Source organism: Postia placenta (assembly GCF_002117355.1).
Source record: "Postia placenta MAD-698-R-SB12 unplaced genomic scaffold POSPLAscaffold_11, whole genome shotgun sequence".
NCBI lineage: Eukaryota > Fungi > Basidiomycota > Agaricomycetes > Polyporales > Adustoporiaceae > Rhodonia > Rhodonia placenta.
Window position 1 is genome coordinate 179,500 of NW_020169842.1, and position 27,574 is coordinate 207,073.

General features: G+C 54.7%; 11 protein-coding genes and 1 non-coding gene across 12 annotated transcripts; 7 read left to right on the plus strand and 5 right to left on the minus strand.

Moving 5' to 3' along the window:
- Positions 1 to 257: 257 nt before the first annotated feature.
- POSPLADRAFT_1171901 (hypothetical protein) lies at positions 258 to 2,492 on the minus strand. The gene is made up of 7 exons (XM_024488155.1): positions 2,172 to 2,492; positions 2,037 to 2,125; positions 1,922 to 1,981; positions 1,206 to 1,873; positions 1,089 to 1,155; positions 801 to 1,032; positions 258 to 706 (listed from the first exon to the last, which is right to left on the minus strand). The coding sequence occupies exons 1-7, from the start codon at positions 2,405 to 2,407 to the stop codon at positions 430 to 432; spliced, it is 1,629 nt and encodes a 542-aa protein (XP_024336476.1). The 5' UTR covers positions 2,408 to 2,492; the 3' UTR covers positions 258 to 429.
- Positions 2,493 to 3,223: 731 nt separating this feature from the next.
- On the minus strand, positions 3,224 to 5,192 carry POSPLADRAFT_1183348 (hypothetical protein; the record flags this gene model as incomplete). The annotated part of the gene is made up of 5 exons (XM_024488994.1): positions 3,224 to 3,470; positions 3,533 to 4,175; positions 4,229 to 4,646; positions 4,702 to 4,907; positions 4,960 to 5,192. 5 exons carry the CDS (start codon positions 5,190 to 5,192, stop codon positions 3,279 to 3,281), a joined length of 1,692 nt encoding a protein of 563 aa, XP_024336477.1. The 3' UTR covers positions 3,224 to 3,278.
- A 579-nt stretch (positions 5,193 to 5,771) lies between these two features.
- On the minus strand, positions 5,772 to 7,649 carry POSPLADRAFT_1149056 (hypothetical protein; the record flags this gene model as incomplete). Its single annotated transcript, XM_024486259.1, has 7 exons — positions 5,772 to 6,220; positions 6,271 to 6,331; positions 6,387 to 6,594; positions 6,655 to 7,108; positions 7,163 to 7,222; positions 7,274 to 7,362; positions 7,420 to 7,649. The coding sequence occupies 7 exons, from the start codon at positions 7,647 to 7,649 to the stop codon at positions 5,772 to 5,774; spliced, it is 1,551 nt and encodes a 516-aa protein (XP_024336478.1).
- Positions 7,650 to 8,904: 1,255 nt separating this feature from the next.
- POSPLADRAFT_1183355 (hypothetical protein) lies at positions 8,905 to 10,076 on the plus strand (the record flags this gene model as incomplete). Its single annotated transcript, XM_024488995.1, has 2 exons — positions 8,905 to 9,877; positions 9,932 to 10,076. Exons 1-2 carry the CDS (start codon positions 9,021 to 9,023, stop codon positions 10,074 to 10,076), a joined length of 1,002 nt encoding a protein of 333 aa, XP_024336479.1. The 5' UTR covers positions 8,905 to 9,020.
- An 869-nt stretch (positions 10,077 to 10,945) lies between these two features.
- On the plus strand, positions 10,946 to 13,366 carry POSPLADRAFT_1171912 (carbohydrate-binding module family 20 protein). Its single transcript, XM_024488156.1, has 8 exons — positions 10,946 to 11,111; positions 11,170 to 11,446; positions 11,499 to 11,643; positions 11,779 to 11,938; positions 11,992 to 12,267; positions 12,319 to 12,772; positions 12,832 to 12,927; positions 12,985 to 13,366. The coding sequence occupies exons 1-8, from the start codon at positions 10,956 to 10,958 to the stop codon at positions 13,128 to 13,130; spliced, it is 1,710 nt and encodes a 569-aa protein (XP_024336480.1). The 5' UTR covers positions 10,946 to 10,955; the 3' UTR covers positions 13,131 to 13,366.
- Positions 13,367 to 13,619: 253 nt separating this feature from the next.
- POSPLADRAFT_1148968 (hypothetical protein) lies at positions 13,620 to 15,731 on the minus strand (the record flags this gene model as incomplete). Its single annotated transcript, XM_024486241.1, has 12 exons — positions 13,620 to 13,748; positions 13,975 to 14,014; positions 14,064 to 14,110; positions 14,164 to 14,253; positions 14,308 to 14,387; positions 14,438 to 14,442; positions 14,537 to 14,619; positions 14,693 to 14,795; positions 15,146 to 15,207; positions 15,263 to 15,288; positions 15,336 to 15,456; positions 15,513 to 15,731. 12 exons carry the CDS (start codon positions 15,729 to 15,731, stop codon positions 13,620 to 13,622), a joined length of 1,005 nt encoding a protein of 334 aa, XP_024336481.1.
- A 750-nt stretch (positions 15,732 to 16,481) lies between these two features.
- Positions 16,482 to 18,705, plus strand: POSPLADRAFT_1183361 (hypothetical protein; the record flags this gene model as incomplete). Its single annotated transcript, XM_024488996.1, has 13 exons — positions 16,482 to 16,810; positions 16,866 to 16,956; positions 17,008 to 17,021; positions 17,078 to 17,095; positions 17,146 to 17,185; positions 17,243 to 17,338; positions 17,393 to 17,442; positions 17,506 to 17,563; positions 17,615 to 17,699; positions 17,755 to 17,816; positions 17,883 to 18,069; positions 18,131 to 18,366; positions 18,421 to 18,705. 13 exons carry the CDS (start codon positions 16,482 to 16,484, stop codon positions 18,703 to 18,705), a joined length of 1,551 nt encoding a protein of 516 aa, XP_024336482.1.
- An 80-nt stretch (positions 18,706 to 18,785) lies between these two features.
- Positions 18,786 to 19,983, minus strand: POSPLADRAFT_1183364 (hypothetical protein; the record flags this gene model as incomplete). The annotated part of the gene is made up of 4 exons (XM_024488997.1): positions 18,786 to 19,251; positions 19,304 to 19,636; positions 19,692 to 19,757; positions 19,812 to 19,983. The coding sequence occupies 4 exons, from the start codon at positions 19,981 to 19,983 to the stop codon at positions 18,980 to 18,982; spliced, it is 843 nt and encodes a 280-aa protein (XP_024336483.1). The 3' UTR covers positions 18,786 to 18,979.
- Positions 19,984 to 20,229: 246 nt separating this feature from the next.
- Positions 20,230 to 23,029, plus strand: POSPLADRAFT_1149367 (hypothetical protein; the record flags this gene model as incomplete). The annotated part of the gene is made up of 10 exons (XM_024486293.1): positions 20,230 to 20,442; positions 20,496 to 20,572; positions 20,629 to 20,825; positions 20,894 to 21,100; positions 21,154 to 21,262; positions 21,314 to 21,429; positions 21,477 to 21,733; positions 21,779 to 22,324; positions 22,386 to 22,661; positions 22,721 to 23,029. 10 exons carry the CDS (start codon positions 20,230 to 20,232, stop codon positions 23,027 to 23,029), a joined length of 2,307 nt encoding a protein of 768 aa, XP_024336484.1.
- A 938-nt stretch (positions 23,030 to 23,967) lies between these two features.
- POSPLADRAFT_t105 lies at positions 23,968 to 24,040 on the plus strand. Its single transcript has one exon. It is a non-coding gene; the product is annotated as a tRNA-Met (tRNA).
- A 163-nt stretch (positions 24,041 to 24,203) lies between these two features.
- POSPLADRAFT_1048187 (hypothetical protein) lies at positions 24,204 to 25,118 on the plus strand (the record flags this gene model as incomplete). The annotated part of the gene is made up of 4 exons (XM_024479459.1): positions 24,204 to 24,264; positions 24,359 to 24,469; positions 24,562 to 24,740; positions 24,789 to 25,118. The coding sequence occupies 4 exons, from the start codon at positions 24,204 to 24,206 to the stop codon at positions 25,116 to 25,118; spliced, it is 681 nt and encodes a 226-aa protein (XP_024336485.1).
- Positions 25,119 to 26,177: 1,059 nt separating this feature from the next.
- On the plus strand, positions 26,178 to 27,573 carry POSPLADRAFT_1149619 (hypothetical protein; the record flags this gene model as incomplete). Its single annotated transcript, XM_024486326.1, has 2 exons — positions 26,178 to 27,417; positions 27,449 to 27,573. Coding segments are annotated over 2 exons (1,365 nt in total), but the record flags the coding sequence as incomplete, so codon positions are not given.
- Between the last annotated feature and the right edge of the window lies 1 nt (position 27,574).

Below are 27,574 nucleotides of genomic sequence, written 5' to 3' on the forward strand. Positions count from 1 at the left end.
GAAGGTGTACGCCCCCGACGCGTCATATTTACGCTCCCGACCTGCCGCCCTCAGGTGCGTGACGTCGGCACCCTCGATCAGCCTGCGACAGCCCCCCTTCGACGCCGTCATTGCAAGCCTTAGAGTCGCCAAAACAGGAATAAGTACGCACTTTTATGTCGATCTTGGCAGAATGGAAGAAAAGAGACTAGGCCGAATCCGTCGATATCGTTCTCCTGGGATCGGCGCGTTCTCCTCCACCACAACGGGTCAGAAATACGCACAAGGCACAAAGTGATGGCATTATAGCACAAAAATACGTGCAGTCGACTAGAGATTCCGGCGGGCTACAACATGAGCGTACTAAGACATCCTGTCCACATAGGCAAAGCAATGTCCCCCAAGGCCGTCCCCCACGGACACACCGCGGGCCGTCGCGTCGCCCGCCACTCACCTCGAGGCGTACGAGCCGCGCGCATACTCGGCGTGCTTCCCCTCCATGCTCTGCATGTCCACGAGCGTCGCGGTCGACGGGTCCGCCAGCTGCCGGTACGGCTGCGCGCCGCTGCCGTCCTTGGCGCTCGTCGGGAGCAGCCCCGCCGCCTTCGCGCGCGCGCGCTTGCGGCGCACGCAGCAGCGCCAGATGATGATCCCGATGACGATCAGCACAAACGCGAGGCAGCCGACGAAGATCTCGGGCCAGCGGCTGAGCACGTACTCTTCGTACCTGCGGACGCGGGGGTGAGCAAGCGGAATGGGGCAGGGCAGAGTGCGGAGGGAACGGGAGATGGCAAAGGGCAGACGGGGGAGGGGGGACGTACTGTGCTTTCTTCTCTGCCTCGGTCTCGGGCGAGTGCTGCATCTCAGAGCTAGGGAGTAGCCACTGGGAGGAAGACCCGGTGGTGTCGACGCCGCTCAGTCGTACTTGCACGAAGGCTGAGTGGGCGGCGGTGAGGTTGGTAGTAGGGAGGAGCTTGATGAAGGGGTCGCCGAGGTCGGAGCTCGTGTCCTCGACGAAGTTGCCGTAATCGAACAGGGCATACACGTTCCGGACTGGCGGAGGCCCTCTGAGCTGAGCAGCGAGCGCCAAGCATTGAGAAATGACTTACGGAAGGACATGCCCAGGATGATGTCATATTCACCGAGCAAGCTGAATGCAGAGCTGATCGGTTGGAACTGCACAGCGGCTCAGCACACCCGTCGCGACCGTCCATCTACGCACTTACCGCTCCTACACAAACGGTCTCGCCCGCTGCATTGATCATGTCGAATTCACTACTCGATGTGTCCAGCGGGCTGATAGGGTAGTTGACCCCGCCGAACTGGAAGCTGATGTTCAGCATCTGCGTGCACGGGATCGTCCACACGCCCACTTCCGAGTTATACTCGGCGCCCTGAACTCGGCCGTATATGGCATCGGACATGGCTCGAGGCACTTGCGGGAGCGTATATCCCGAATCAAACACCACGACAAGCTGGCCGTCGGGGGCGGACGGGACGATGGAGTCCACCTCGATTGGCTGCCCGTCCGGGCCAATCACGCCGTTCTTGTCGGTGTATACCTGCCAGTGCTGGTCGAGGTCCGTCAGCTTGTGCACCTTCTCCACGGTCAGCTTCGCCATGTTGGTGATGTTCTCGTAGCCGGGTATGATCTCCGTGATGGACATCTGGCCCTGAGATGGGCTCGAGGGGTCGCCCAAGCGGTTCAGGAGGACAGTCATGTAGTTGGACGAGGACGTGTTCTGCTGGAAGATGCGGTCCAGCACGCTGTCGCCGCGCGAATCGCCGACCTTGTCACGTATAACGGAGCCGGTGTTGGGCCCGAGCCCGATAAGGCCGTCATAGCCCTCGGCGGCGATGTTGACAGAAAATGAGGAAATGTTCTTGACGAGCACTAGGGCTATGTTAGCCTGCTTTCGGAGCCAATCACGTGCCTACGCACAGAATGCTTGGTTGTCTACGGTGTAGTTGCCAAACTGCAGCGTAGCCGTGTTGACATCGCCTGTACGGAAGATCAATCTCGTGTTTAGAGAGATGCCTACGAAAGACCGGCCTACCACTTGCGGTCCCGACAGCGTAAGACAGAGACTCGGAGACACCGAGATCAGTCACGTCGGGGACGTCTCCCGTCACCCACAGATCAGAGCTGGGGCGCGTTAATGGCAGGAAGAGCAAGTCTGTCGCGCTCGTACCTCCCAGTATCCAGAAGCACGGGTATCTCTCTGCCTCCGAGCGTGATGTTGGTGATGTATTCCGAGTTCTGGGTATTCTTCACGGGGAGAAGGGTATCGGAGGAACGCGCACCCAGGCTGCCAGAGGCTGAGCGGCGTCCGGCAGATGTGCGCGTGGAGACTGGGAATCTGAGAGCATGCACAGCGTGGGCATCGAGGAGCAAGCAGAGCAGAGTGAAGGGAAGCAGAGACCGCATTCAGACGAGACAAATGAGAGGCAGGACTAAAGAGCGACGGAGAAGAGATGGCCTGGCAGCACGCCAGTGGTGGTAAGAGACAGACTTGCGATGTTCTGACGGACGCGACTCTCCTTGTCCGGCTCGGTTCGAGTATGTCCGTCTCTGGTATATTTGGACTCTGCCGTAACCACCCATCCCACCTTACCGGGGTCCTCCCGCGGCAGCAAAATCGCAATCCTCGCAAATGCTTTCCTCTGTCAACAAACCAGGTCATAACGCTGACGGGAGGTACTACTCCATGGGTATCAGCGTATGTAGCTACCCTAGCATGCTGAAATACAAGAGGCGAGGGTTATTCGTAGTACATACTTATGGTCTATACGGATAGACCCCGAAACTACAGTCAATCGGCAATCTGGGAGGGACATCTGGTATCTTAGGCAACCACGACAATCCACCCCGTCCCGCAGCACAGCCTCCGACAAAGTGACATCACCTCCACCCTTCCAGCTCCTGAATATAAGATACGCACCTTAGCTGGTACAAGCATTGCTTGACCATGGTGGCTCTGCACACGACACCTTATTGCAACATCATACCTGACTGCCAATGTCGAGAACGAATGTGAATCCAGCCGACTATCGGCACAGGCACCAAGGCCGGGCCAAGCGGCTATTAGTACAGATCTATGAGTGAGAACGGAAGCTAATTCTGCCCAAGTCCGGAGCTGCAAGCGCCTCGGAGTCGTTCTCATATGCAGCCAGACGCGTGAATACGCGCTTGTGGCTGAACGCGGTCAATTAGACGCGTCCACGCAGTCCCCGTAGGTATATTATAAAACCACGAATATCATGTACTCAGCATCAACGCAGCAAGATACATCGCAACACTATATGTCTGGATCAATCCGCGACTCCTCTCGGGGGACGATGAGGCCCAAATCAACGACGGTATAGAACGAGAAGTTCTTCAATTCCGGCGCCTTGCTCGACGCATGCGAGCGCGAAGGCGTGCCCGTGACATTCTCTTCGGCGCCGTCAGGGTCGTCCGATCGGTAGGTGTACGACACCAGCATGTTGAACTGTCGAGGAAATATCATCAACAATGTCCAGGCCGCTCGTTTCGCTAGATCCGGAGACGCACCTTGACCCTTCCCCGGGCCTCCTTCGTGAGAATCACCTCCCCGCCAACCACAGTGACATTCGCGCGCTTCTCCACCACGCCCAGCGTCCGCGTCTTGCTCCGCCCGTCCCTCTGCTGTCGCCCCATCCCGTCCAGGTCGCCCTCATCCTCCTCCAGCCCGAACATCACCTCTTCGTCGTCCTCATACTCCCACGCCTCCGCAAACGCAGCCACCGGGAACGGCGAGCTCGGCAGGTTCACCTGGAACGGCGGGCGGCGCGTCTTGTCCCCGTCCGCGCCCGGCGCCTGCATCATCTGCGCTTTCTTCAGCCGCACCTGGATGGGGTCATACAGCGGATTCGTGAAGGCGAGATGGAAGGAGTACGTCTTGCCCGCGAGCAGCGCCCCCGCCGACGCGCCGTGCTCGTCCACCGTCGTCGCAGCCGCGGATTTGTTGAGCGCGGTCGACCGCTTCATCATCTCCACCGCTGCTTGGGCATGCGGCAGGGAGACCGATATCGCCGGCAGGTAGTTTGCCGCGACCAGCTTGATCTTGTAACGCACGGACTGCGCCTTCTGCTCGGGCTTGATGAGGATGTGCCGGCAGCTGGGACACCGCTTCGACTTCTTGGACTGCAGCGGTATTCGGAGCGGCTTCAAGTCACTGCGCGGGGGATAGACTGCATAGAAGAAGGAGCGACCGAATGGGCGACTCACCTGCTGTGCAACGATGCGACCCAACTGCTGACCCATCTCTGCTCCAGCGCAGCCACCTCAGACATGGTCTCCAGTCTGCACATAAAGTCCACGTCCGCCTCCCCTCCGCCCGCGTTTATCCCCGCGGACGCCACCTCCACGCGCGACTTGTAGTCAGGGATGTCGTTCTTGTGCGCGTGTTTGTCGCGCCCGGCGCGACTGCGCGAGAGCGGATTGTACTTCCCGACGCCGGGAATGTCGCGCGCGAGCGCAGAAGAGGCAGCGGCTGTGATGGGGTTTGTGTGAACGTGGTGTGCGGCGGCGCTGTGCAGCGCGGAAGAGGAGGAAGAGGATGCACGTAAGAAGGGCTCAAAATGCTCCTTGAGGCGCTCGAACTCGAGCGATTCTGGCGCGGAGTCTTCGAACTTCTGTAGTTGCGCTGTCGACGGCAGGTTTCATGTCTGCATAGTCGCGAATGCGGGCGAACGACGTACCTGCAAGGCCTGTCGGCTTCTCAAACGTGATGCCGACCTCGGCAGAATCCCAGCGGCAGTGGTTGCAGTATAGGAAGAAAGGCGGCTCGCCGAGCGTACTCGACACAATAGGGGACATGCGCGCGTCGCCGTCGTCCGGCGGATCCGAGGGCACCACCGTCAGTGTGTTGCGGCAGTTTGGACAATGGAAGCAATTGCGGGCACATCTTGCGTGCTCATGTAGCCTTTAGTAACGACTGCACTGTCCTGCATGCTCACCTGTTCTTCTCTGCGCGCACACTCGCACTCGGCACCTCGAAGAGGCAGTTTGGGCAGTAGTACCCGCTGACTTCTACCATGACACAACGGTTGCATCTGACAGCGTCGCATTCCTCGCAGAAGAAGAGATTGTGCAGTGGGTGAAAGCTATATGTGGACGAGGGTAAGTGTGGAGGAGGAGGATGCGGCGAAGCAGCTAGACATGGACAGTAGTATTCGATGCTTGGAGTCATCTTGTTGATCGTGTCTCCAGATGTAGTACCAAAAACAGAATAATAAGCTGACTGGAGGTTCAGCAGAACTGAATGAGATCTAAGAGAATCTGAGACTCTATGCTTTCGGCGTTCGCCGAAACGCGAAAGTGGCACGCGTCGAACGCGCTTTCGAGGCGCGCAAGATTCGCGTGCCCCACAGCAATGTTTGCGTGTCCCACGTCGATCTAAAGGTTGCTTTCCTGCGCGCTCCCTCGCAACAATTGGGAGTCTCCTATCCGACTCGTGTCAACAGTCTGCCTGAGCCACTGGAATTATTCTGACAATATACCTAAGCATGTTCCACCAGGGCTAATACAATGTGCATCGGAAACCAAGTCGAATAACCCTCAACAGACGAAAATATACTAAGTAGAAAATCAACATGTTATCCACAAAACCCTGGACCAAAGCATGGATCATAAGCAGGATAATACTAACGACCGCGAGTCAATATATAATAGCACTATACAACGACTGAGATACAGATGCGCGCAAGCGAGGTAGCCAAAAATGCAGTCCGTCTAGTCCGACACAATCCCCCGAGCCGACGCTAGGACCTCAGTACCGCGAGTCCCACGGATTCGCATATCCCCCTCCCGCGTACTGCTGCTGCGACGTGCCCATGAGGTGCAGGTCGTGCGCCTCCTGCGGCGCGGGCTCGCTCAGCGGCTGGTACGAGCTCTGCATATTCATGAAGCCCGCGGGTGTGCGCGACAGCCTACGCCGGCGGAACCTCGTGCACGCAATGATGATGCCCGTAATGACGAGCACGCCGAGCGCGATGCTCACGCCGATGACGATCCTGAGGTGCGAGCGTGCCCAGCCCTCGGCCGTATTGATGGCGCTGCCGGGATTCCACGACTTGGCTCCGCGCAAAGACACGAAGTCGGAGTGGATCTGTGCGGAGTTGTTGGAGACAGACAGCAGCTGAATGTACGGGTCCGCGCGGGTGTTGGTCGTGTTGTCGACAAAGTCGCCGAAGTTGATGAGCATGTAGACGTTGCGCACTGCGAGAAGGGTCAGACGAGACCAATGGGGGGTGGGACAAAGGACTCACGGAACGCCATGCCGAAAATCATATCATACAAAGGGCTCTTGGCGTTCTCATTGGGTTGGAACTGCGTGTACCGCATTAGCAGACGTTTAAAGTCGATATGGTAAGTATTGACTAACGCCTCCGTAGCAAGTAGAACCGCTAACGCCCGCCGCGCTGAGGTTCATGGATGCGTCAAGAGGATTCACTGGGAAGCTAACACCGCCAAACTTGAGCGTGATGTTAATCTCGTAGTCACAGGGAATCTCCCATGTTGGCCCTCCAAGCGTATCCACGTTGACCAGTTTTGCACCAGGCACGCTCTCGTAAAATGCCTGTGCAACAGCACTGCGCGTGCGAATTCCGCGGTCAGCGGCCGGTCGGAAGGAAGGGGAGTGGACGTCATACCTTGGAACTTGTGCAAGCGTATAGCCCGTGTCGAACACAACAGTCAGCTGCTTGTCATTTGACGTGGATGCCACCCCCGTCGTGACGTCCACCACTTTGCCATTAGGACCAATGATGCCATCGGCGTCGAGCAGCGTCTGCCAGTGCTGCCCTACCGCCTCCGTGTTCGGCAGGACTGTGACGTTGAGCTGAGGTTGCGACGTGAGGTTGCTGTATCCCGGCAACACCTCCCCAATCGTCAGGTTGCCCTGGATTGGGTCCTTCGGGTCGTCCGCGCGCCCTAGTAGAACCGTAATATAGTTCGGGGTGCTTTTGTCGAGCTGAAAGATCCTGTCCAGCGGCGGGTCGCCCGAGCCGTTTCCCAGCACTTCCTGGATCTGCGAGCCAGTGTGGGGCCCAAGACCAATCAGCCCCGAGCCAGCTGTCTGATTCTGGGAATTCGCAGTCAGGTCGACTGCACGCGGATGTATGTCAGCGCCGGAAATGTGGCACGCAGGGCGTCACGTACGGAACGCCTGGTTCTCCACTGTGAACCCGAGGAAATCCATTGTGGCGGTCTTGATTGGCCCTGGCATGCCTGGTCAGCGCGCGCCGGTCTCTGTGCCACAACCTGACATACCTTCGGCCTCTCCTATCGCATACGTGACCGACGTCGTCTTTCCCGTATTCTTGCTGCCGGGCACATTCCCTGCAACATACAAATCGGAGCTATCGCCCGCGACGGCATCAGTGCTGTGCAGCGCCTGCCACCGCACGCGCGCTCACCTCCCGGTATCAATCTGCACCTCAAACTGCGAGCCTCCGAGAGTCAGGTTCAGTGTGTAGGCGATGTTGTTTGCGTCATCGAGCGATGTGCTGCCGGCGATGGTCCCTCTTTTGTGTAGGTGGCGCGCTGAGGGACCGCGGCGGCCCTGCAAGTCGAAGCGGATGGCGCCGACGAGCTCGGCAGGGAGTGCGACAAAGGAGAGCAGGAGCGGGACGGCTAAGTGCTTCATAGTGGACTGGTAGCCGCCGTACGGCTGTTTTGAGTTGTCGAATGGAGACCTCAGTGGGTCGGAGAGAGGTGTTATAAATAACGCACGCGTTGCAATGGGCGCAGCATCACGCTCGGGCTGTGCCGCACCGCGAATTAGCGCCGAGGGGCGGGGCATCGCCAGGCTCGGCAATGCAGACCATGCTTGAACTTGTACCTACCGCACAGGATTCTGACTGCAGCCCACAGGTGCTGTTGACAGTCGGGTGAAGACGCGGGGCAATGCTCGCTCGGCACTTGTTAAGCTCGCATGGGCTCTGGCGCTCACGGATCATACAGTCTGTAGCACACAAGACGTGGGCATGCCATGAACCGAGCAGAAGTATGCCGAATGTCACATAGTCGTAAGTACTTGCGAGCACCTCCGGCAGACATAATCGCGCGTTCGCACACCTGAACACCAAGTGGACGTTACGCCGGGATACTCTGCTTTACAGATTGAGCTACAAAATGTTGGGTCAGTGGTCGCTCGCAAGAAGGATTTCCGAAAATCGCTGATAGCACAAAGTATGGCTATGTACAGGTACGAGTTTGTATACTCTACAGCCACCATTCCAGGAGGTAGGTACACGGGCAACGGTACTCAACAGGGGCGGACCTGAGCGTATCCGAGGCGCGCATGTCCGCCACAGCATGAAACTGACATGAGCCCTGAGCGAAAATCATCACGCAAGCACCTGCCGCCCCTGCCCAGGTCCTCCCCCACATAGCATATCCCATTATTGTCTCGATTCTTATCATTGCCTTTTGCGCATACGTAAAACAAGTTCAAATCATATTTGGCCTCGAAGGCCATTCAGCAATACATGCAGCGGCAGTACACCAGGATCAAGTTTGCATTACTCGTTGACCCTCCGAGCAGGGGGTACAAAGACCTCTTTTGTACTTCAGCCTCCCGCCCGACTTGCAAGACTTTGCCGCCAATGCCCGCACACCCTCGCCGCCCGCGCTGTAGTGTGACTGCCTCATTCGCAGCCTGTGCACCTAAGTCGCTCTACCTGCAATCCGACCAGAACGGCACGCTAAATCCTTTGGATTGAGTTCATTCATGAGGATGCGGCTGGCCAATCAGGGCACGAGAATGGACTGATCGAACCGGGTTCGCTATGGCTACCAAGACGGACATCATTTCGATGTCCTCCCCGCTGCGCACCGCCTTCTCCCCTACCCTCTCTGGGCCGAGCCCACTCTCTTTCTATATCTCCCACCCCAGAGTCGTTGCATGTCGCGCATTCTGCATTCAAGTTGCCAGGCGCACGCTTAGTTTCCCCTCTTTCCTTTCAACTCCAGCAGAGAACGTTTTCTTTTCCCTACGCTGCGCGGGGCAGGAATCATGGCAACAATGGCTGAGCCTCACGAAGAACAACGACCACAGGCGGGTCCCCTGCCCTCAAAGCAGGGCGAGATCGGGTATCGCGAAGACGTGCACGGGGCCGCACATGAGGCAGGAAGCAGTAACGAGGAATCTGCAGACGAATTGCCCACACGGCACCCAGCGGATACCCCTCTTTCTTCGGTTCCTAACACTAGTACAGAACTAGTCCCTCCAGCTTCTACTGACAGCAGTAGTACTCCGTCCAATGGTGCTGAAGCAACTCAGCGTTCACCGTCACCTTCCTCGACGCATTCTACCAGCAAGCTCGTATCCCTTTGGAACTCCAAGCGGGTGCCAACTTTCCACGGGCTCCGTGCTACCACGCTCGGTCTCTTGGTTCTCCAAGTTCTCACTCTCGCTGGCACGATCACGGGCTGGGTGTTCCTCATCCAGCACATGCAAGCCAGCGGAGGCGACCAGTCAAATGACGCCAACTTCAGCATGGGCTCTGCACTCATTTTTGTGTATGTCGCGTTTGCGATCATGACGCTCGTGCAGATCATCTTCGTCGAGCGCTGCTTATACCGCCTGCGCGCAGAACGCTACGCGTTTCTGCACCCAGGCGAAGTCCTTCCTCGTCACCGCCGCGGCCGGCCGCCTCACCCCGCACTCGCATTCGCGCCGTGGCACCGGCAGTCCTTGCCGTCATATGCTGCCACGCTCGCGCAGAGCGGCGTCGGCACGGGCGACGTGGAGGACAACGTCATTGCAGTGCCGCCCCCGCCATCCTACGGAGAGCGACATGCGAGCATGTTGTTACTCGCCGGGGAGATCCCGGACCGTCTGCGCCGGATCCGCGACAGCGCCAGCTCGTCGTCCAGCTTGTCATGGGTGGAGATCAGGCAGACACGCCAGGACGGTCCTGACAGTCGTCCGGTGAGCTACATGAGTCGTGACCCGGACTGGGAGGAGCGGTTGGACGCGGACGCGGCTGCCCACCTGGAGGAGAACCTGGCGAAGATGGAAGAGGGAGACGTGACGGACGCCGCCCACACGTGGCATGCGCCAAACTAGAGAGATACACGCACCATTGTGTAGGTGGGTTTCCGCGACCCTCATGCAGCTTGCTGATTGTGTCCCCCACAGCCGTCCGTTCTCACCGTGTTGTATCATTCGGAGTTGCCCCCCGACGCTCGCTTCGCTGCTGTTCGGTCATTTCTGACGCTGTACATGCCATTTGTTGACAATTGCCAATTCGTCGTTCTTCCGCTCGCAGCTGACCTGCGACGGACTTGTTTTTACTTGTATAATTGGCCCGACCTTATTGCGGTTTAAAGCGACAGCCCTGGCTGAGAGTCAGCAATGATTGATGTCCCATTGAGAGCAAGTCAACTGCATTCGCATTGGTCTTCGGCACCCAGCCATCATATGCAGGAAGTTGTGTCTGGCAGCGAAATGGTGCCCGACAACTGCGGAGTCGCATGACTCTCGGCATCTGACTGCGGATTTAAAGGATACGGCGCGATGCGATCCATAGTGGGCCCAGCATTGTGATGAGTGAGTGTACATGGTCGGAAGTGGTAGGTCAGGAGCGCGATGGCCCATGTGCAGCGCTCGCACGCGTGGGGGAACGACCACGTGCACGCGTTCCCCGCAACGCGTCGAAAACCGACCGCGCGGTGCTCATGTTCCTCAGGCTCCTCAATTCGTCGCTGATCATCCTCGGCTTTGCTGCATTGCAACCCGCCCGGGGACATCAGATCGTCCTCGGTGAATGGCAGTGCAGAGACGGTGAGTCTGTGATTGTGTGTGTCTCCAGGTCCACGGCTCCGGACCGCCTGACCATGCTCTCGCCGTCGTCATGAATGTCAGCCGCCGGAGGGGCCATATGCTCGCGAGGCTATAAATGCAGGCCGGGTGTGCAAAGGCTGATGGTGTTCCCCCACTTACGAAATGCGTCTCACAGTCGTCTCTGGTCTTGCCTATGCGTGCGGAGCCCTCGCGGCGTCCAGCAGCGTCGGCTCGTACATCGCTTCCGAGTCGCCGGTCGCGAAGGCCGGCGTGCTCGCCAACATCGGTGCGGGCGGCTCAAAGTCGTCTGGTGCTTATGTACGCTGTTCAATTGCCGGTATTCCGCTCATGTGTGCTCATGAGCAATGATCCACAGTCCGGCGTTGTGATCGCCAGTCCCAGCACGTCCAACCCGGACTACTTGTACACCTGGACGCGCGACTCGTCGCTGACGTTCAAAGCGCTCATCGACCAGTACACGTCCGGCGAGGACACCTCGCTGCGCACGCTGATCGACGAGTTCGTCTCCGCCGAGGCGACCCTGCAGCAGGTCACGAACCCCAGCGGCAGCGTGAGCACCGGCGGACTCGGCGAGCCGAAGTTCAACATCAATGAGACAGCATTCACTGGAGCCTGGGGCAGGCCGCAGCGCGGTATGTGTCTGCAGTGTATGGGCTGGGTGCGAGCGATCCTCACTTTGCGCAGATGGCCCCGCTCTGCGTGCGACGGCCGTCATGTCGTACGCGACGTACCTATATAACAGTGGAAACACGACGTATGTCACCGACACGCTCTGGCCCATCATTGAGCTCGACCTCAACTATGTTGCGGGTAACTGGAACCAGTCAACGTACGTGTGATTTGTCAATTGTTTGTGAATTCAATGGCAACGAATATGACATTTGCCGCTGTGTCGCTCCCATTATCGCCGCTGAAAGCTGCAGGCTCGTTTTCTTGTATTCTGGACTGACTTGCGTTCATACAGCTTTGACTTATGGGAGGAAGTGGATTCGTCCTCGTTCTTCACTACCGCTGTTCAGCACCGTTCCCTTCGGCAAGGAATCATCTTCGCGAACTTGATCGGCCAAACCTCTGTAGTTTCCAACTACGAGACACAGGCCGAGGCTCTTCTGTGTTTTCTGCAGGTAGGTACGTTGTTCGGTTCTATGCTAGGGTTCATGAAGTCACCGCCGAACAGTCATACTGGAACCCTACTGACAATTACGTGACCGCGAACACTGGCGGTGGACGCTCCGGTAAGGATGCCAACACCGTCTTGGCTTCGATTCACACATTCGACCTGGACGCCGGCTGCGACGCGACGACCTTCCAGCCGTGCTCGGACAAGGCGCTCTCGAACCTCAAGGTCTATGTCGACTCGTTCCGGTCGATCTACACCATCAATGATGACATCTCATCCGACGCAGCCGTCGCGACCGGGCGGTACCCCGAGGACACATACTATAATGGAAACGTGAGCATATATGATACGTGCGGCGATCCTCTTTGACGAACATGTGTCCAGCCGTGGTACCTATGCACGCTCGCCGTCGCTGAGCAGCTGTACGACGCGCTCATTGTGTGGGACGCACAGGACTACCTCGAGGTGACGAGCACGTCGCTCGCGTTCTTCCAGCAGTTCGACTCGTCTGTCGCCGCGGGGACGTACGACTCGAGCACGAGCACGTACAGCACGCTCACGAGCGCGGTCAAGAGCTTCGCAGACGGCTTCACGCTCATCGTCGCGAACTATACCCCGTCCGACGGGGAACTGAGCGAGCAGTACTCCAAGTCGGACGGGAGCCAGACGAGCGCAGTGGACCTGACGTGGAGCTACGCGTCGGCGCTGACAGCGTTCGCCGCTGAGGCCGGGACATCGTACGGCAGCTGGGGCGCAGCGAACCTGTCGACATCGTCGTGCCCGAGCACGAGCGGCGTGTCTGTGACGTTCGAGGTTGAGTACGACACGGAATATGGAGGTGAGGGGATGTTATGCGTCTTAGACACTGTTCTGCAGCTGACTATTCATTGTGACCAGAGAATCTGTACATCACCGGGTCCGTTTCAGAATTGGAGGACTGGTCGGCCGACGACGCCCTGATCATGTCCTCCGCGAACTACCCGACATGGAGCAGTATGTGCATGTCTGGCTGTTCTTGTCGTGCGTGATGGCTGACGACGCGGCGTGCAGTCACAGTGACCTTGCCTGCGAGCACGGCCATCCAGTACAAGTATCTGACGAAGTACAACGGTGACGTCACCTGGGAGGACGACCCGAACAACGAGATCACGACACCCGCGAGCGGAAGCGTGACGCAGTCGGATAGCTGGCATTGAATGAGGCGAGACTCTAGACTTCCTTCGCGAAGTCTGGGTGTCCGAAGGCCTGTCTGACAACTTTACTAACAGCTATGGACAAGCTGTGCCAAATTAGAAAGAATGCTCAAATGTAGTGCCATCCTACTGTGTGTCCTGGCCTTCCGAGGTCAGACTATTATTACGGTTGTGTGATTTGTTCGTTACTTGCACGCTCATCGCGGCGCTGATTGATTCACGTGGGATAGTGCGTGGACATCCGTGGCAAATCTTAAGGAAACTTGAGGTACATGTAGACCATGCAACGATGACGATTGAGCGGACACAAAGTATACAACAGGGAACGATAACAGCAGGGATGATGCCGCTGAGGAGCAAGCGACAACATGAACAAAGGGTTGGGTACTAAAAGTTACATGACAACGAGTCCAGCAAAGTAGAGTATACCATGGAAAATACGATCGACAGCAGTTATCGGCAGCACATGCAACGTCCCGGTACACAAGACACTCACGACTTCCATACTGGTGGTAACGCAGACGTTGAGCATGATTTGTCCCCAAGACGGCCAAGAGGGTACGCACGGGCCATGGCAATAATGCCGTACAACATCAACAACCTGAAGCCGCAGTGAGTATTCTATTCATGTTTGGTAATAATATTATTGAAGAACCACGAACATTATTCCTTCCATGTGACCAGCCTTACCGTTCCTGCGGCGCGTCATGATGTCAGCCAAGGAGTCAGACGAGGAGCACAAGAACATTACTGAATGATTGCGTGCGTCGAGAACACAGACATGAAGAGCAAGAGTGCCTATGGCGCGTGCATCAGGGACCGTGCACCAAAGAGTGTTCAAACTTACTTGGAAAGCTGAAAAGAAAAGCGGAAGTTCACGAGAAGCTCTGCCAGACACGCGTCAGCGACGCAATGCACAGATGGATATTGGCTCACATCCAGCCAGTTATCACCAGCACCGGAGCGACGAAAGTCGCCAATTGCTATGAACCCGAAACTATCAGCAAGAGAACACATATGCTAAGGGCCCACTCACGATCACGCTGTCGATGCAACTGCCGATGCTAGTTGTGATGCTCCCCCGGTGCGCCGCAGACACAGCGTTCAAGTACTTCGCCGTGTTAGACTGTTTTAGAGGGGTTACTGCGGGGAGTAAGGACTATGCTGTGGGAAGACGTACAACGATAGGGAGAAGGATCACTGAGACGAAGACCTGGGGTATGTTTTCGCGGGCAGTTGCCTCCTCAACGGAAGCGACGACTGCATGTTGTCAGTAGACAGCAGGCAATATATCGGAGCTGGGTACTTACGGATACTGGAGCAGGAGTATATGAGGGCGGTATTCATGAAGAAGCTTCATATGAGGAGGGTGAACGCGAATTTTGCCTCATAGCATAACAATGACGTACCCAAGGGTTGCTGCAAGAATAGTTGTTCGCGGAGACTGGGATTGCCGCGGCTCATTCATGGATAGTGTTGAGCGGGCCTTGAGCTGTATATATACCACAAGAATATTGTGCGTATGGTTTGTGCGTCGTGACAATCATGGTTTCGATCATGCTCACCTGAATGGCCTGGTAGCCCAAGTAAGTTATCAAAAGGATAATCGCAGTGCCATGTGACATGAAGCGTAGGCCTGAAGCAGAGGTTTTGGACGACTCTATGTTGCTTCCTGATGAAACCAGTATGCCACTTGATATATGTTGAGCTGTAGGGACCGCCAGAACTACATGCCATCCCACACCATGATCAGCATGACCTATACCAGACTAGACCGTTCTTACTGGTGCAAGCGAGAACCATCATCTAAAGAGAATCAGCTACGTGTCTCTCTGATTGTGAATGGACACACCGAGTCCGACCTATTCTTGAGCTTGTCAGCTTGCGAGATACATCATCGAAAAGGGTCTAGGTCACGTACAACTGAATTGTAGTCCTCTCTGCACGGTTTTCAAGGTTGATGAAGCTTGCTATTTTTGCTCATTAGCTCCTATGCTTTTGTTCTTCATTTCCCAGACCCACCAGTGAAAAACGCAGAGCCCAGTGCCAAGGGTGTGCTGACTAGGATGGACCCAACAATCTGCAATGGGATGTTGAGCGTTGCATACTACGCCTATATTCACGCAGTTACGTACAAATCCTTGTACGCGCAATGCCTGGTCTATTCTGCGGGTGAATAGGGATCAAGAGGGGTGATGGTAGCTTTACCCTGCATCAGAGCCAAAATGCCGATGAACAAGTTCACCTCATTGGCAGCGAGCGCCTCGAGTAACCCGCCAGATGTAGAACTGAGGTTCTTCGATAACTCGCGCACTGATCTGTCAAGTACCTGAGACCAGTAGTCAAGACTCATCAAGGTTGAAAGTGGATCACGATAAGGCATACGGTTGCCAATGGTGGAATCGCCAAGAGACTGAACCAAAACCGAAGCGCTACATCCCAATCCAAGGACCGCGAAAGAAGACTGAGAGGTACGAAGACAAGCAGAACGCTTATCCATGAATCGATGCCTAAGTAAGCCTGGAACATGCTTAGAGAGGAGCTCGAGCTGGAAGTGTCCTGGCCAGTTCTCAGAAGCGGAGTGCGGATGTTTGGGAGAGGCATGAAGAGAGGCGTAGGTCCGAGTATTGGGCAGTCAGGGCTTTATATTGGCCCAAGCGCTGCATGCGCCACCCGGCGACTCTCAAACAGCAGGTGTCCCGATGACACGGCTGAAACAGCAGGTCTCCATGCAGCTCGCATGAGGTATTGTCTTCACACTGTTTTTGGACACTGCAGTATTGTTCTGAGAAGCCTGCACATTTCACATGAACTGTTGTAGTGATATGATTGAGTTCTGCAATCATTCGCCCGCCTACCCGACCGAAGAAGCGTAGGATATCACCATCGTGCATAATAGTCAAGCGAGGAACGTGCAGTGACGATACTGAGAACTCACGGAGTTTGATTGTAGACATCCTGAATTGGTCGTTACTCGGATAACGCTCACTGTGTAATTGAGAGATCACCGGAAGTGACAACTTCTCCGATGTAATGGAGAACCAGCACGTTCCATATGATACACTGCCTCATAGAATGCAGCAAGACCACAGGAATAGAGACAGCCCGTGTCAGCGAGCTTGGAGACAGAGGGCTAGTGCTACATGTGTGCGCATATGATAGTAGGAAGCCAAGATTGGTTACCTCGCTATATAAGATGGGCGTGTTACGTAAGCGGAACCATGGGCATACCGAGAGCACCGCACCGGTGATGTCGATCCTGTGTGCAACTCTCTTGCTGGCAGCCACCGAGACAGTCGCTGTTCTGCACCGTCTCGCTTTCTCCGCTGCCTCGTCTCGACTTGACCGCCTGTCATGAGTAACGACCAGCATGTGAGTGACACGCGATCTCTCCAACAAGAGGAGCTTGGGAACAGCTCGGAGGAGGAACGGAGGGGGCTCTTATCCAATGGCACGAAAGGTTACGACGACGACGATTCAAGACCTTGGTGGTCTTTGTCACTCAGGACTATTGTATATGCTGGCACTACTCTCGTCTTGCTCGTCATTGGGATTGTCGTCGGTGTTCGTCTGTTCGCACCTTCGTCGCGCCCAAGGCCCGACTTCGACCATAGGCTACTTAGAAGCAATGGTACGCATGACTTTAGGAAGACAGCCTTGATTGTTTCCATCGATGGCCTCCGGTAAGTGCGTCCAGATTTCAAGTGCTGCTGGTACTCGGAGCTTACGTAATCGCAGAGCGGATTACCTCGACAGAGGTCTCACTCCACATCTCCTTGCGATAAGCAAGAAGGGGCTTCGCGCGAAGTCAATGAAGCCTGTGTTCCCTGTGAGCTGTTTATTGATATAGTACATCCTGGTCGCTAACTACTTGATTTAGACGCTGACTTTCCCGTATGTGACTGCAATGCTTGGATGGCTGTTAGTTACTGACATATGATCTGTTGAAGAAATCACTGGGCATTAATGTAAGATATCTTAGTGCACAATCGACCGCATGCTTCTGACTCTTCTCTAGGACAGGGTTATATGTCGAATCGCACGGCATTGTCGCGAACGTATGTAGCAGTTCTACTTGCATTTGCATCATGAATTGATATCGCTTCCTCCAACAGAACTTCTGGGACCCATATACGGGACAGGAGTTTCATTACAACAGCGCCGCTACCTCTTGGAACTCATCATGGTGGTTTGGCGAACCTGCAAGTCTGGTCATTGACATTGACATTGGGTACCGCGTCTCATCGCTGCTTCTATTCCTCTAGATGTGGGAAACAGCTCAAAAAGCGGGCATCATTACAGCCAATCTGATGTGGTATGCTATGTTCAATGGTCGGGCGACCTCGCTATCTCACTCTTAATTTGCATTGTCTAACAGGCCAGGGCCTCCCGTGACGACGTCTGGCGTGTCTCCAACATATTTCATTCCCTGGAGGGTGGGGACTTACAATAACTCCTAAATTCAAGACTAACATTCAAGTGCATAGGATCGTGTGCCCCTGAAGGAGAAGCTCGATCAGATCACGGCGTGGATTGACTTACCGCTAGAAGAAAGACCTCAGCTAATTATGGGTAATTACTCTAAATCGCCCTGTGTCATTCTCAATAATCATACTGCTCATGACAGCTTATGAGCCGTCTCTTGATCAGGCGGGCCATCTCACTGGGCCTAACTCCACTCTCGTGAACGTGAGGTGATGTTTCTATCGAAGTGCGCGTGCAAACATCTGATTGTAGCATACTCCGTTGCAACAGAATGTTCTGCATCAGGTCGACATCTTCGCGCGAGATCTTCACGATGCGCTCGAGGCACGCAACCTCACTAATATTGTCGATGTCGTGTTTGTGAGTGACCACGGTATGACGGATACGAGCAACCCGGAGTGGATCTACGTCGACGATATCCTCGGCGATGGCTTCTCTAAAATAGACCATGAGGATGGTATGCAGTCCCTCTCCATTTAATGTCCGTGGCTCAATTTGAATGAACACTCCATGTCTAGGCTGGCCATCTATGGGCCTACGCTTCAAGCAGGAAGCCAATGCACAAATTTACCTTGACATGCTACTGGCGGCATCCAAGGCTAGCGGTGGCAAGTTTGAGGTATACACTCACGATACGATGCCCCGCCGTTGGCATTTTTCAAACAATTATCGAATTGCACCGATTTACATCGTGCCAAATGTCAAATACGCCCTCACGAACAGAATCGAGAACGGATCGGGTATGAGCAAGGGCGTGAGTCCACAATATCTGCAGGCGGCGTCAAACATCATACTGACATACGTGCAGAACCACGGATATGATAACGATGAGTCGTCTATGCATGCCATGTTTGTTGCACACGGGCCATTCTCCTCGGTCGTCAAAGCTGTCGAGCAGACCCGTGCGCAGTCGCTCCTCCCGCGTTTAGTGTCGCGGCCGAACAAGGGCTGGCACTCGACATCCGACGACATGTACGTGATGGACACGTTTGAGAACGTGAACATCTACAACCTGATGATCAAGCTGCTCGGCATTGAGAAGTACGCCGCAAGCACGAATGGTACAGAGGGTTTCTGGGACCAATTCTTCTGATGTCGGGCAGAGTTGGACGCCGCCTTAGATTGGACTCACTCGTGTTACTGTGTACGTTAGACTGATTCATGCTTGTGATAGACTCGTTCTTAAATTGATATAGTTCATTACAATCAGTGAGGTACTGTACAGACGTACATAGGATGGGAGAGGTCATCCTAGCGATTTACTCCAGACCAGATATTCACTACGGCGCTCGTATAGCATCAGATCATACACGTAACATGTCGTTCCTATTCCATCCTCCATGTTGTTCGTCGGTAGCTTGAGCTTGTCAATGGCCATCGGCATCGAATACGGTTCCGCCCCCGCGGATATCCATGTGGTCGCCGGTGGCAGTGGGCACGTACGCATTCTCCGGGAGGCCACTCTCGTCGACACCCTCGGCGGCCTCAATGACTTCGTACAGCCTCGAGGCGACCTCTGGAGGAGGTACGCGTCCGCCGAGGATGTCGGCGGCAGGCACTGGCGAACCATAGAACTCACGGTTTGCATCCTTGCGTTCAATGAGCACGGTGCCTTCCAGTGAGATACCAGCGAAGAGACCTAAGAATGCATGATCGATACTATAGTATCCGGTAATTTGATACAGACGCACCCTTCGACTTTGAATACGAGAACAGCGGGGCGGGGTGTGCCAAGCTCGCCTGCAGGGCGCCGCCCGTCCCAATCGGGCCTGCTGCAGCGCTGATGTTACCGCCGATAGTGACGTTCCCGCCCATGGAAAACGCGCGGACTGCATCCTCGCTGTTGAGCACGACGACGAACTCGGTGAGATCGGCACCGATCTGCAGGCCCCAGCCTACGCCACCGGTAGCGATACAGGACGGTGCCGACCAAGAGCCATCGGGGAGACGGGCGATGACGAGCCCCGAGCCTGCCTTGCCGGAGAAGACAAATCCTGCCTTTATGACCGAGAATACAGCGAGTCCTGAGGGTAGGCACGAAACGTCAGAGGCGATGACCACGCGGCGTGAATGACATACCTCGGGCGCGCTGCAGGACAACCTTGGGTATCGAGTTGAGGGCAGATTCGGGGTGTTCTGGATCAGCTTTGACAGCTCTCAGTACATTTAGCACATCAGCAGTGGGATAGCTACTCTCACCCAAGAAGCTCGCGAGAATCTTCGCCGCCTTCTCTGCCTCCCCTGGTAGACTGAATCCCTGCACGAAGTTCTGGCCCTCGGTTGCAATTTTGCTAGAGCCGTCCTTGATAAAGACAGAGGCCTGCTGACCGGCCTTCTGTGCGCCCTTCTTGAGCTTGTCAAACATAGACATGGCAAGGTAAGTGCGGTGGAGGAAAAGGATGTCTATGTCGATCTGGGTCCTAGTATAATGTCGTACAGGCGCCCACACAATGATTCCACGTGATACCTGCGTACATGGACGCTTCACCTGGGTCCTGCCTCGCACCGTGTTCTCGGTCATCCACGACATTCTCCGTCTTCTTTCCGGGACACTTCTACTGGCGCATTTGTAGCGCGTATACAAGATACAAAACGCAAATAGAGTTAATTCAGAATCATGGCAGACGCGCCCGTCATCTTCAAGCGAACAAAGGCGAAGCCTGCTCAACGTGGTCGCACATCGACTCCGGACATTGCTGAGAGCGGAGCCGACGGAGAGGCTGCTGATGTGGAAGTGGAGGAGTCACCCAGTACACTTGCCACGAAATTGAAGAAGAAGATCAAAACTCGCGAAAAACCTAAGTCGAAGCTCAGCTTTGGTGGGGATGAGGTGAGACGTCATACCGCTCTCGCGGACAATTACTAATGGCTGGAGGGAAGTAGGAAGGGGAAGGGGAAGTTTTTCAGGTGAAGAAATCAAAGCTGAGCAAGAAGATCACGCTTGGGAGACACCCTTCATTGTCTGGGTGAGTCTGAATGCTTCCTGAACTACATGTAGAGACTGACTGGAATCAAGCAATGTTATTCCATCGTCTGTAGATCTGTCCATGACATCAAGGACCGATAGCACACCAAAATACGATGCGGCCTATCTATCGGAGCTTAAAGCCAGCACACCGACAGCGCGACCGTCCGTGTATACGGATGGAGACATATCCTACGACGCCGACATGTCTGTCGATACTGAGTCAATGCTACAGTCCACAATGTCAAGTGTCATTGACTTATCTGGTAGGCCTCTTCATTGCATGCAATCCACCTAGCTCATATTCCCGTGTCAGGAGAGGCTGAGCCGGAGGCCATGATCCCATCAGGGTCCGCTGTATCAGCCGCAAAGCAGAAACGAGAGCGGCTGCGTGCGGCGGGTAATACTGGAAGTGAAGATTATATTTCACTATCGGTGTCAAAGCGCAGCGATTTTGCTCAAGGACCTCACCCCGAAAGTAGGCTTATGCGTGAGGAGGATGAGCTGGGAGACGCGGACGACGGTATAGCCCTTGTACTTGTAGTACTTTCTGGACACAGCTGATTGTCGTTGCAGAATTCGCAGAGTACACTAGCGCACAAGAGCGAATAGCGCTGGGGAAGAAGTCGCGCAAGGTGGAAGCTCGCAAACGGCGGGAAGAAATGAACGAGATGATCGTTGACGCGTAAGTTCACGTGAGCCTCAGAGTCCTAGTGGTCCTGATCAATGTATGCAGAGAAGAGCAAGACGAGGAGACTATGGAATGGGAGCAGGAACAACTGCGCCGCGGAGGACTTCGTGCGGAGGATATGAATGAGAAGGCGGTCAAACCGACATACAAGCCCGCGCCAAGTATGTGCATGCTTCAAGCGGTTACGTCCGTTCTGACGAGTCTGTAGTACCTGCAATCACACCCATCCCAACACTGGGCGCAGCGGTCGCAAGACTCACCCAGTCTCTGACCGCTCTTACTACATCTCATGCACAAAACGCTGCGTCAGTGGCTTCTCTTGAACGCGAGGAGGAGCAGCTTGAGACGCGCGAGAAGGAGATGCGCGACATGATCACTAAAGCAGAAGATAAGAGGAGCTGGTTTGCAGCTTTCAGAGAGTGGGTGGAGAGTGTCGCCACATTCCTCGATGAGAAGGCATGTCTGGTTGTGCTACATTTATGCAACGTGTTGTATTGACCAACATTCTAGTATCCATCACTAGAGAAACTCGAGGACGAGCACGTCTCCTTGTTGAGAGAGCGTGCAGATATGATCAAACAGCGACGGACAGCAGATGATGGGGACGACCTCTCGCTCTTTCTCGGCTCTCTGCCCTATGCGCCAGATCAGCCTGAGGAAGTCGATGAGCTTGGCCGTGTCATACCGCAGGCAAATTCCCCCGCCGCCCGCCGTGGCCGGTTAAATGCCCGCAGTGCGCGGCGTATACTGCGGCGTGCAAGCGGGCGTGCTCGGGGGCAGGAGGAAGAGGGGTATTCCACCGACGCGTCGCTTCCGCCGTCAGATGCGGCAGACTATGACACCGCCATGGGCAGGTTAGCAAGCGACGCAAAGGAGGTCATGGCGGATGTGAAAGCGGAGGAGTTCCGGGATCCAAGCCGAGGATTAGGCAAATGGTTCGGCGAATGGAGAGACAATTTTGAGGATAACTACACCGGTGCATGGGGAGGGTTGGGTATGGTTGGCGCATGGGAGTTCTGGGCACGCCTGGAGATTTTGGGTTGGAATCCGCTAGAGGTAAGTCGTTCGAAGAAGCGATTGTGGCATAATGGCTCACTCGCACATGTTGTATCTTCAGGACAGTCGAACGCTTGACAGTTTCTCGTGGTACCATTCATTATATCAGTACTCGCGCCCGCGTCGAGACGGCGATGTAGACGATGACGAGGAGCCGGACATGGGGCCGGATGGCGACCTCGTGTCGGCCATGATATCTACAGCTGTAATCCCTCGCCTCTGCAAGCTCTTGGAAGGCGGTGGTTTTGATCCATACTCCGCAAGGGATACTCGGCGGCTCACCAATCTAGCAGAGCAAGTGGAAGCCTCTGTGGAGAAGGACAACCTGAAGTTTGAGGTTTGCTTTGTTTGTTCCACTTTGCTTAGGTTTTGTGCTCATCCAAAGTGTAATTGCAGATGATGTTGAGGTCCATATACAACACCTTTGAGGTTGCCGTATCAGCCACTGATGCCCTCGTCTCGTCCTATATGGCGGTCAATACACCCCGTTTCGATCCGGAGGCTATCCCTGCACGGCAGCGGTTCCTTGCTCGCAGGTATAAGCTACTACGCAATTTGATCCAGTGGCGGAAATATACTGGCGAGCGGCTTGGAATTGGTCAGCTGGCGAAGAGGCTTGTTGAGAATGACATGCTACCGATCGCCCAAAGTGGATGGGAGGTTGGTGGGGAGGAATATATACAGAAGGTACGTGGCTACGTGTGAGATGCGGGCACAAGCTTATCTTCGAGTGTACCGATAGGCTGCGCAGACATTACCTCCCGAGCTCGTACCCTCGTCTGTTAGGACTCTGATTGGTGATTAACGAAGACATGCGGGACGCGCTTCATTCCATATAACTGGCGCGGTGATTGCATGCATTCCACATGGGCCATTCCACTGAATCTATCCCACCATCCCGAGGTCCTGTATATCAAACATACTGCTGGCGATTGTGCAGCAGCTCGGTTCGCCGGCTGCTCACCACACATTCTTCAGTTCGTGGCCTCGGAAAAACAATTGCGAAGCCCTTTGACCCGCGTAGCCTGTTCGTCTCCAGACGAATGAGTCAGCGTCACGCGTGGCTCGTTCCGCTGTCGAACATCCTTTACACGTACCGCGGTGTACGATGCGCTCTGATTTGCTGTGCTCTGCCATTGCAGCTTTCATCGATCATCTCCCTATTTGGCGCCGCTGTGTGGATACACATATATGGCCCTCTATTACTGAACGATGACGGATGCCGTGAGTGTCGTGCTCGTCGCTCAGCATATGGGCTACCAGTCTGGACCTGGAAGCTTTCCTGCACACAGATCATCAGCATACCGTTCATCTTACCTGATTACCTGCGATGTAAAAGATTGAGGCAGTCTGGCCTGTGATAGCACAGACCCGTGGTTTCATTCTGATGTTATTGGCTGCATTGGTACTCCTATGATCATCCAGAAGTCTCATGGCAGGCAGGCGAATGTCTAGGCCTTCTAATCGTATCGACTGGGCTTGTGGGTACTAGTAGTCGCGCGCGATTCATAGTCGACGATGATCTTTGCGGCTGATATATCCACTCGCCTCGTTCGTATCACTGCCTGGTGGTCGAGAGTATACAGGGGTCTCTCAAGTGAAGCTGTTAATATAGCATGTCATATTGGCGCATTGGGATACAAAGCAACATGGCGCAGCTGGAAGCGCGCGGGGCTCATAACCCCGAGGTCACTCGATCGAAACGAGTTGTTGCTAGCCTAATATTTTAATATTTTGCATTCAAATCACATCTCCGATTACCTGCTACAATATTTGAGCAACCCGGTATATTGGTGTATTGGCGTATCAAGGCGACAGCCCGTAAACAATGGTCCGCTCTTTCGAGGCGGGTAGCTGATTTCCTTGCGCAACGCAGACGATGACTTGCCTTGTAATTTTTAAGTCAGTACAACAATTCCCTTTCGCTTGTGTCGGTGCTAGTACGTCAACTATTGTCCTGAGAACATGCGATATTCTGCGATGTCGTCTAATTCAGAGCCTTCTGCCTAAGAGAACCGGATATATCTGACCCAGAAGACCTGCTCTCAGAATTTGTGCAGACCTTGTACGATTATACGCTCGTCGGGCATTCGTCGGCAGCTCTTCGCATCTCGTTACCCCCACGATCTTCCATCACATTTATCGGTGAAAGCAGCCTCACACTCAGCCAGGCAATTAGGCGCTGCATGTATCATCAATTGTGGATATCGTCCCTATTCATCGCTGACCATCTCGAGGACTTACGTCTCGATCGCACTTGCAATGCGCTCAGGGTTCGGCCATACTATTACGTGTCTTGGAAATCGGGACGGGAGCAGCGCTTCCCAGCATTGTTGTTGCGCGGCTCTATCAGGAGCTAATTTGCACTCTAGCGGACAACATACAACGAAATGGAGTATCCAGGAGCTGTCACGCTGTGCCGTATGCCTGAGGAAATAACCCCTCTACTCGTTTCACATCCCAGTGCAAAGAATTATCACATGTGTCTGGCTTCGACGTGCTGATCGCTGCAGATACGTTGTGGGATCCTGAATTGCACGGCATGTTCATTCAGACGCTCTGTATGGCACTACGGTGCCCCGATGCTCGAATATACTTAGTCGTCGGATTGCACATGGGCAGGTACGCAATTCAGGCATTTTGGGGCACTCTCACAGGTGCCGGACTCGAAGTCGAGAAAACGACAGAACGGGATGTGGACGGCGGTGATCGCCGTGCGAGAAATGTTGAGAGGGCCGACAGAGAGACACAGCAGGACAAGAGACGATGGGTTATCTTGATGGCGTTGAGGTGATCATCCGACCAGACAGCATGACCTACCTACGATATATCATGTATATCATGTATACCAACAAGATGTCGAGGAGAGCGTGTTGATGAACGCTTATCGACGTTGGTCCAATGAGGTTTATCCCGAGGAGTTCAGAGAGAACATGATATGCCCAGTAAGCCTTGACTGAGGTGAGCACTTGCAAGTTCCTTACCTGGTCCATTGTCAGTTGACGTCTAATTAGTTTTTTTTTAGGACGGGCCGGGACAGAACCTCGTCTGATTTGAGCCATTTCATGCGATTGCGGGTCACGTTGTTCACGCAAGTACAACATCAGTCACGTGGGCACAACGCGCCCTCGCGAACTACATGCCTTGTGGCACCCAAGGCCTTGATCGACACCTGTGATCACCTTTGAGAGCGTGAGTAACTTATGCGATAAGCCACCCGTGGATTGAATTGACAACGAGAAAAGTGCAGGATCCCGTGCTGCAGACTTGTAGCTGCAGCCTGATATATCATCGCGTCGTCTTGATCCTTCGTAAGTCCATGCTGCTGGCACCACTCTGCCATGTCTATTCATAGCGACTTTCAGCGCGCTCAATATCCCTCAAGCTCTTATAGCTCTCAAGCTCTTATACATCTCCTCCCGACTCATCACCGGCTCCTGAATCCTCTTCACAGACCAGGCCATCGCCACCCATATCTCACCTCAAGTCGTCGCCCCTGAAATTTGGCAGTGTGTCCACACGTGGTACATATTCTGCGAAGAGCAAAGCGAACTTTTCTGACTGCTGCAAGGATATGGGTGACGGCTTGACGGACCACCTGCAAGAATACGAAGTCAATGCATTCGTCAAGCGCTATGCACCTGGAGATGACCCTACCGACGAAGAGAAGAAGAAATTTCGTCCATTCTCCCGGGAAAAGCTCCTATCAGGAGAATCGGAGATGGGGAAGGAGGTTGTAAGTGCTGAGGCTGTTCTCTTGTCCAGTTGCGTATCAATCATGCTTTCGTCCAAGGTCCTTGTCGTAGACTCGGTGATAAACTCGCATGGGAGCAATGACCTTGTTGCAAAATATATGGCAGACCTTCCGGACTCCACGGAAGGTCCTGTCGACCGCAAGTTGAGACAAGATGTGGTCATCTACCCGACAAATAAAACAGCCGTGAAGGCCTATCATATTGGGGATACAGATGATACCGATAGGGAGTCCCTCGCACGACGCAAGCCCATGCCCATCGAACACGATATTCGATGGACGTGGACGTGTGTCCCGATTGAGCTGCAGTTGTCCGCTACGACAGCACCATTTGGAAAGGCAAACAGTGGGTACTTCTTTCCTGGTGGACAGCTGCAGCAAAAGGCAAGGGCTCAGATCGCCGACCACGTTGCGACGATTCTTAATCACCAACATAGGGTGTTCTGCTTCATGATCGTCATCACTGGGGTCGAAGCGCGCCTGCTGCGCTGGGATCGAGCTGGAGCAGTCGTCACCAATGCTTTCGACCTTACGGACTCGGAGCAAGTCAAGCCGATGTACCGGTTTCTCTACAGGCTGAGCAAGATGACTGCCGAGCAGCGTGGATATGACCCAACGGTAGTGCCTGCCAGTGGTGACGAAATCATGTCGATGAATGTAGCCAGGGATGCTCTGCCGGAGAGCGACTATCGTCGTAAGCGCATCGCTGCCGCCATGACCTGTGGGTGGCAGATCCAGAAGATCAGGATGCGCGAACAGGACGTGGTGTCCGTAGAGGCGTGGCGCCGCGCTGGCCAAGATTCGACCTCTGCACCTACAGACTCATCCTCTCTGTCTTCGAGTGTCCAAGCCGGCGTTGCTCCTTGCTATACACCTTCTTCTACGCCTCCCAACGCTCATACTCCCGCGTCTTCGGATAGCAGAAACGAGACAGGCAGCGCGGACTTTGGGGGCCGCTACTTCCTCGTTGGTAAACCCGAGCATCACACCGATTCCCCGATTGGACGCGGGACACGGGGATACATCGCCTACGATATGAAGACTGGGAAATTCGTTTTCCTCAGGGACTCCTGGCGCTACGAAACGTCAAAGTCGGAGATAAAGGTCTACGAGCAATTGCACAGGAATCGAGTCAGACACATCGCGACACCGATATGCGGGGGCGATGTTATCGGGCAAGATAACTCTCCCCAGCAGACATGTGCACAAGAGTTCGACAAGGACAAGAAAATGCCGAAGTACATTCATAACCGTCTGGTAGTGGAAGAAATTGGCATCTCCCTCCTGGAGTTCCCCACTGGGCGGGATTTGGTGGTCGTAATGACACACGCACTCATAGGTGGGCCGCGGCTTGTAGCTTCCAAATACAGTCACTCACCTCACGTCTGAAGCCCATGAAGACGCATGGAAGTTCGCTGAAGTCATGCATCGTGACATCAGTGTTGCGAATATCCTCATGCTTCCTGATGCAAATCCAGAAGCTGTCGGCGTGAGTG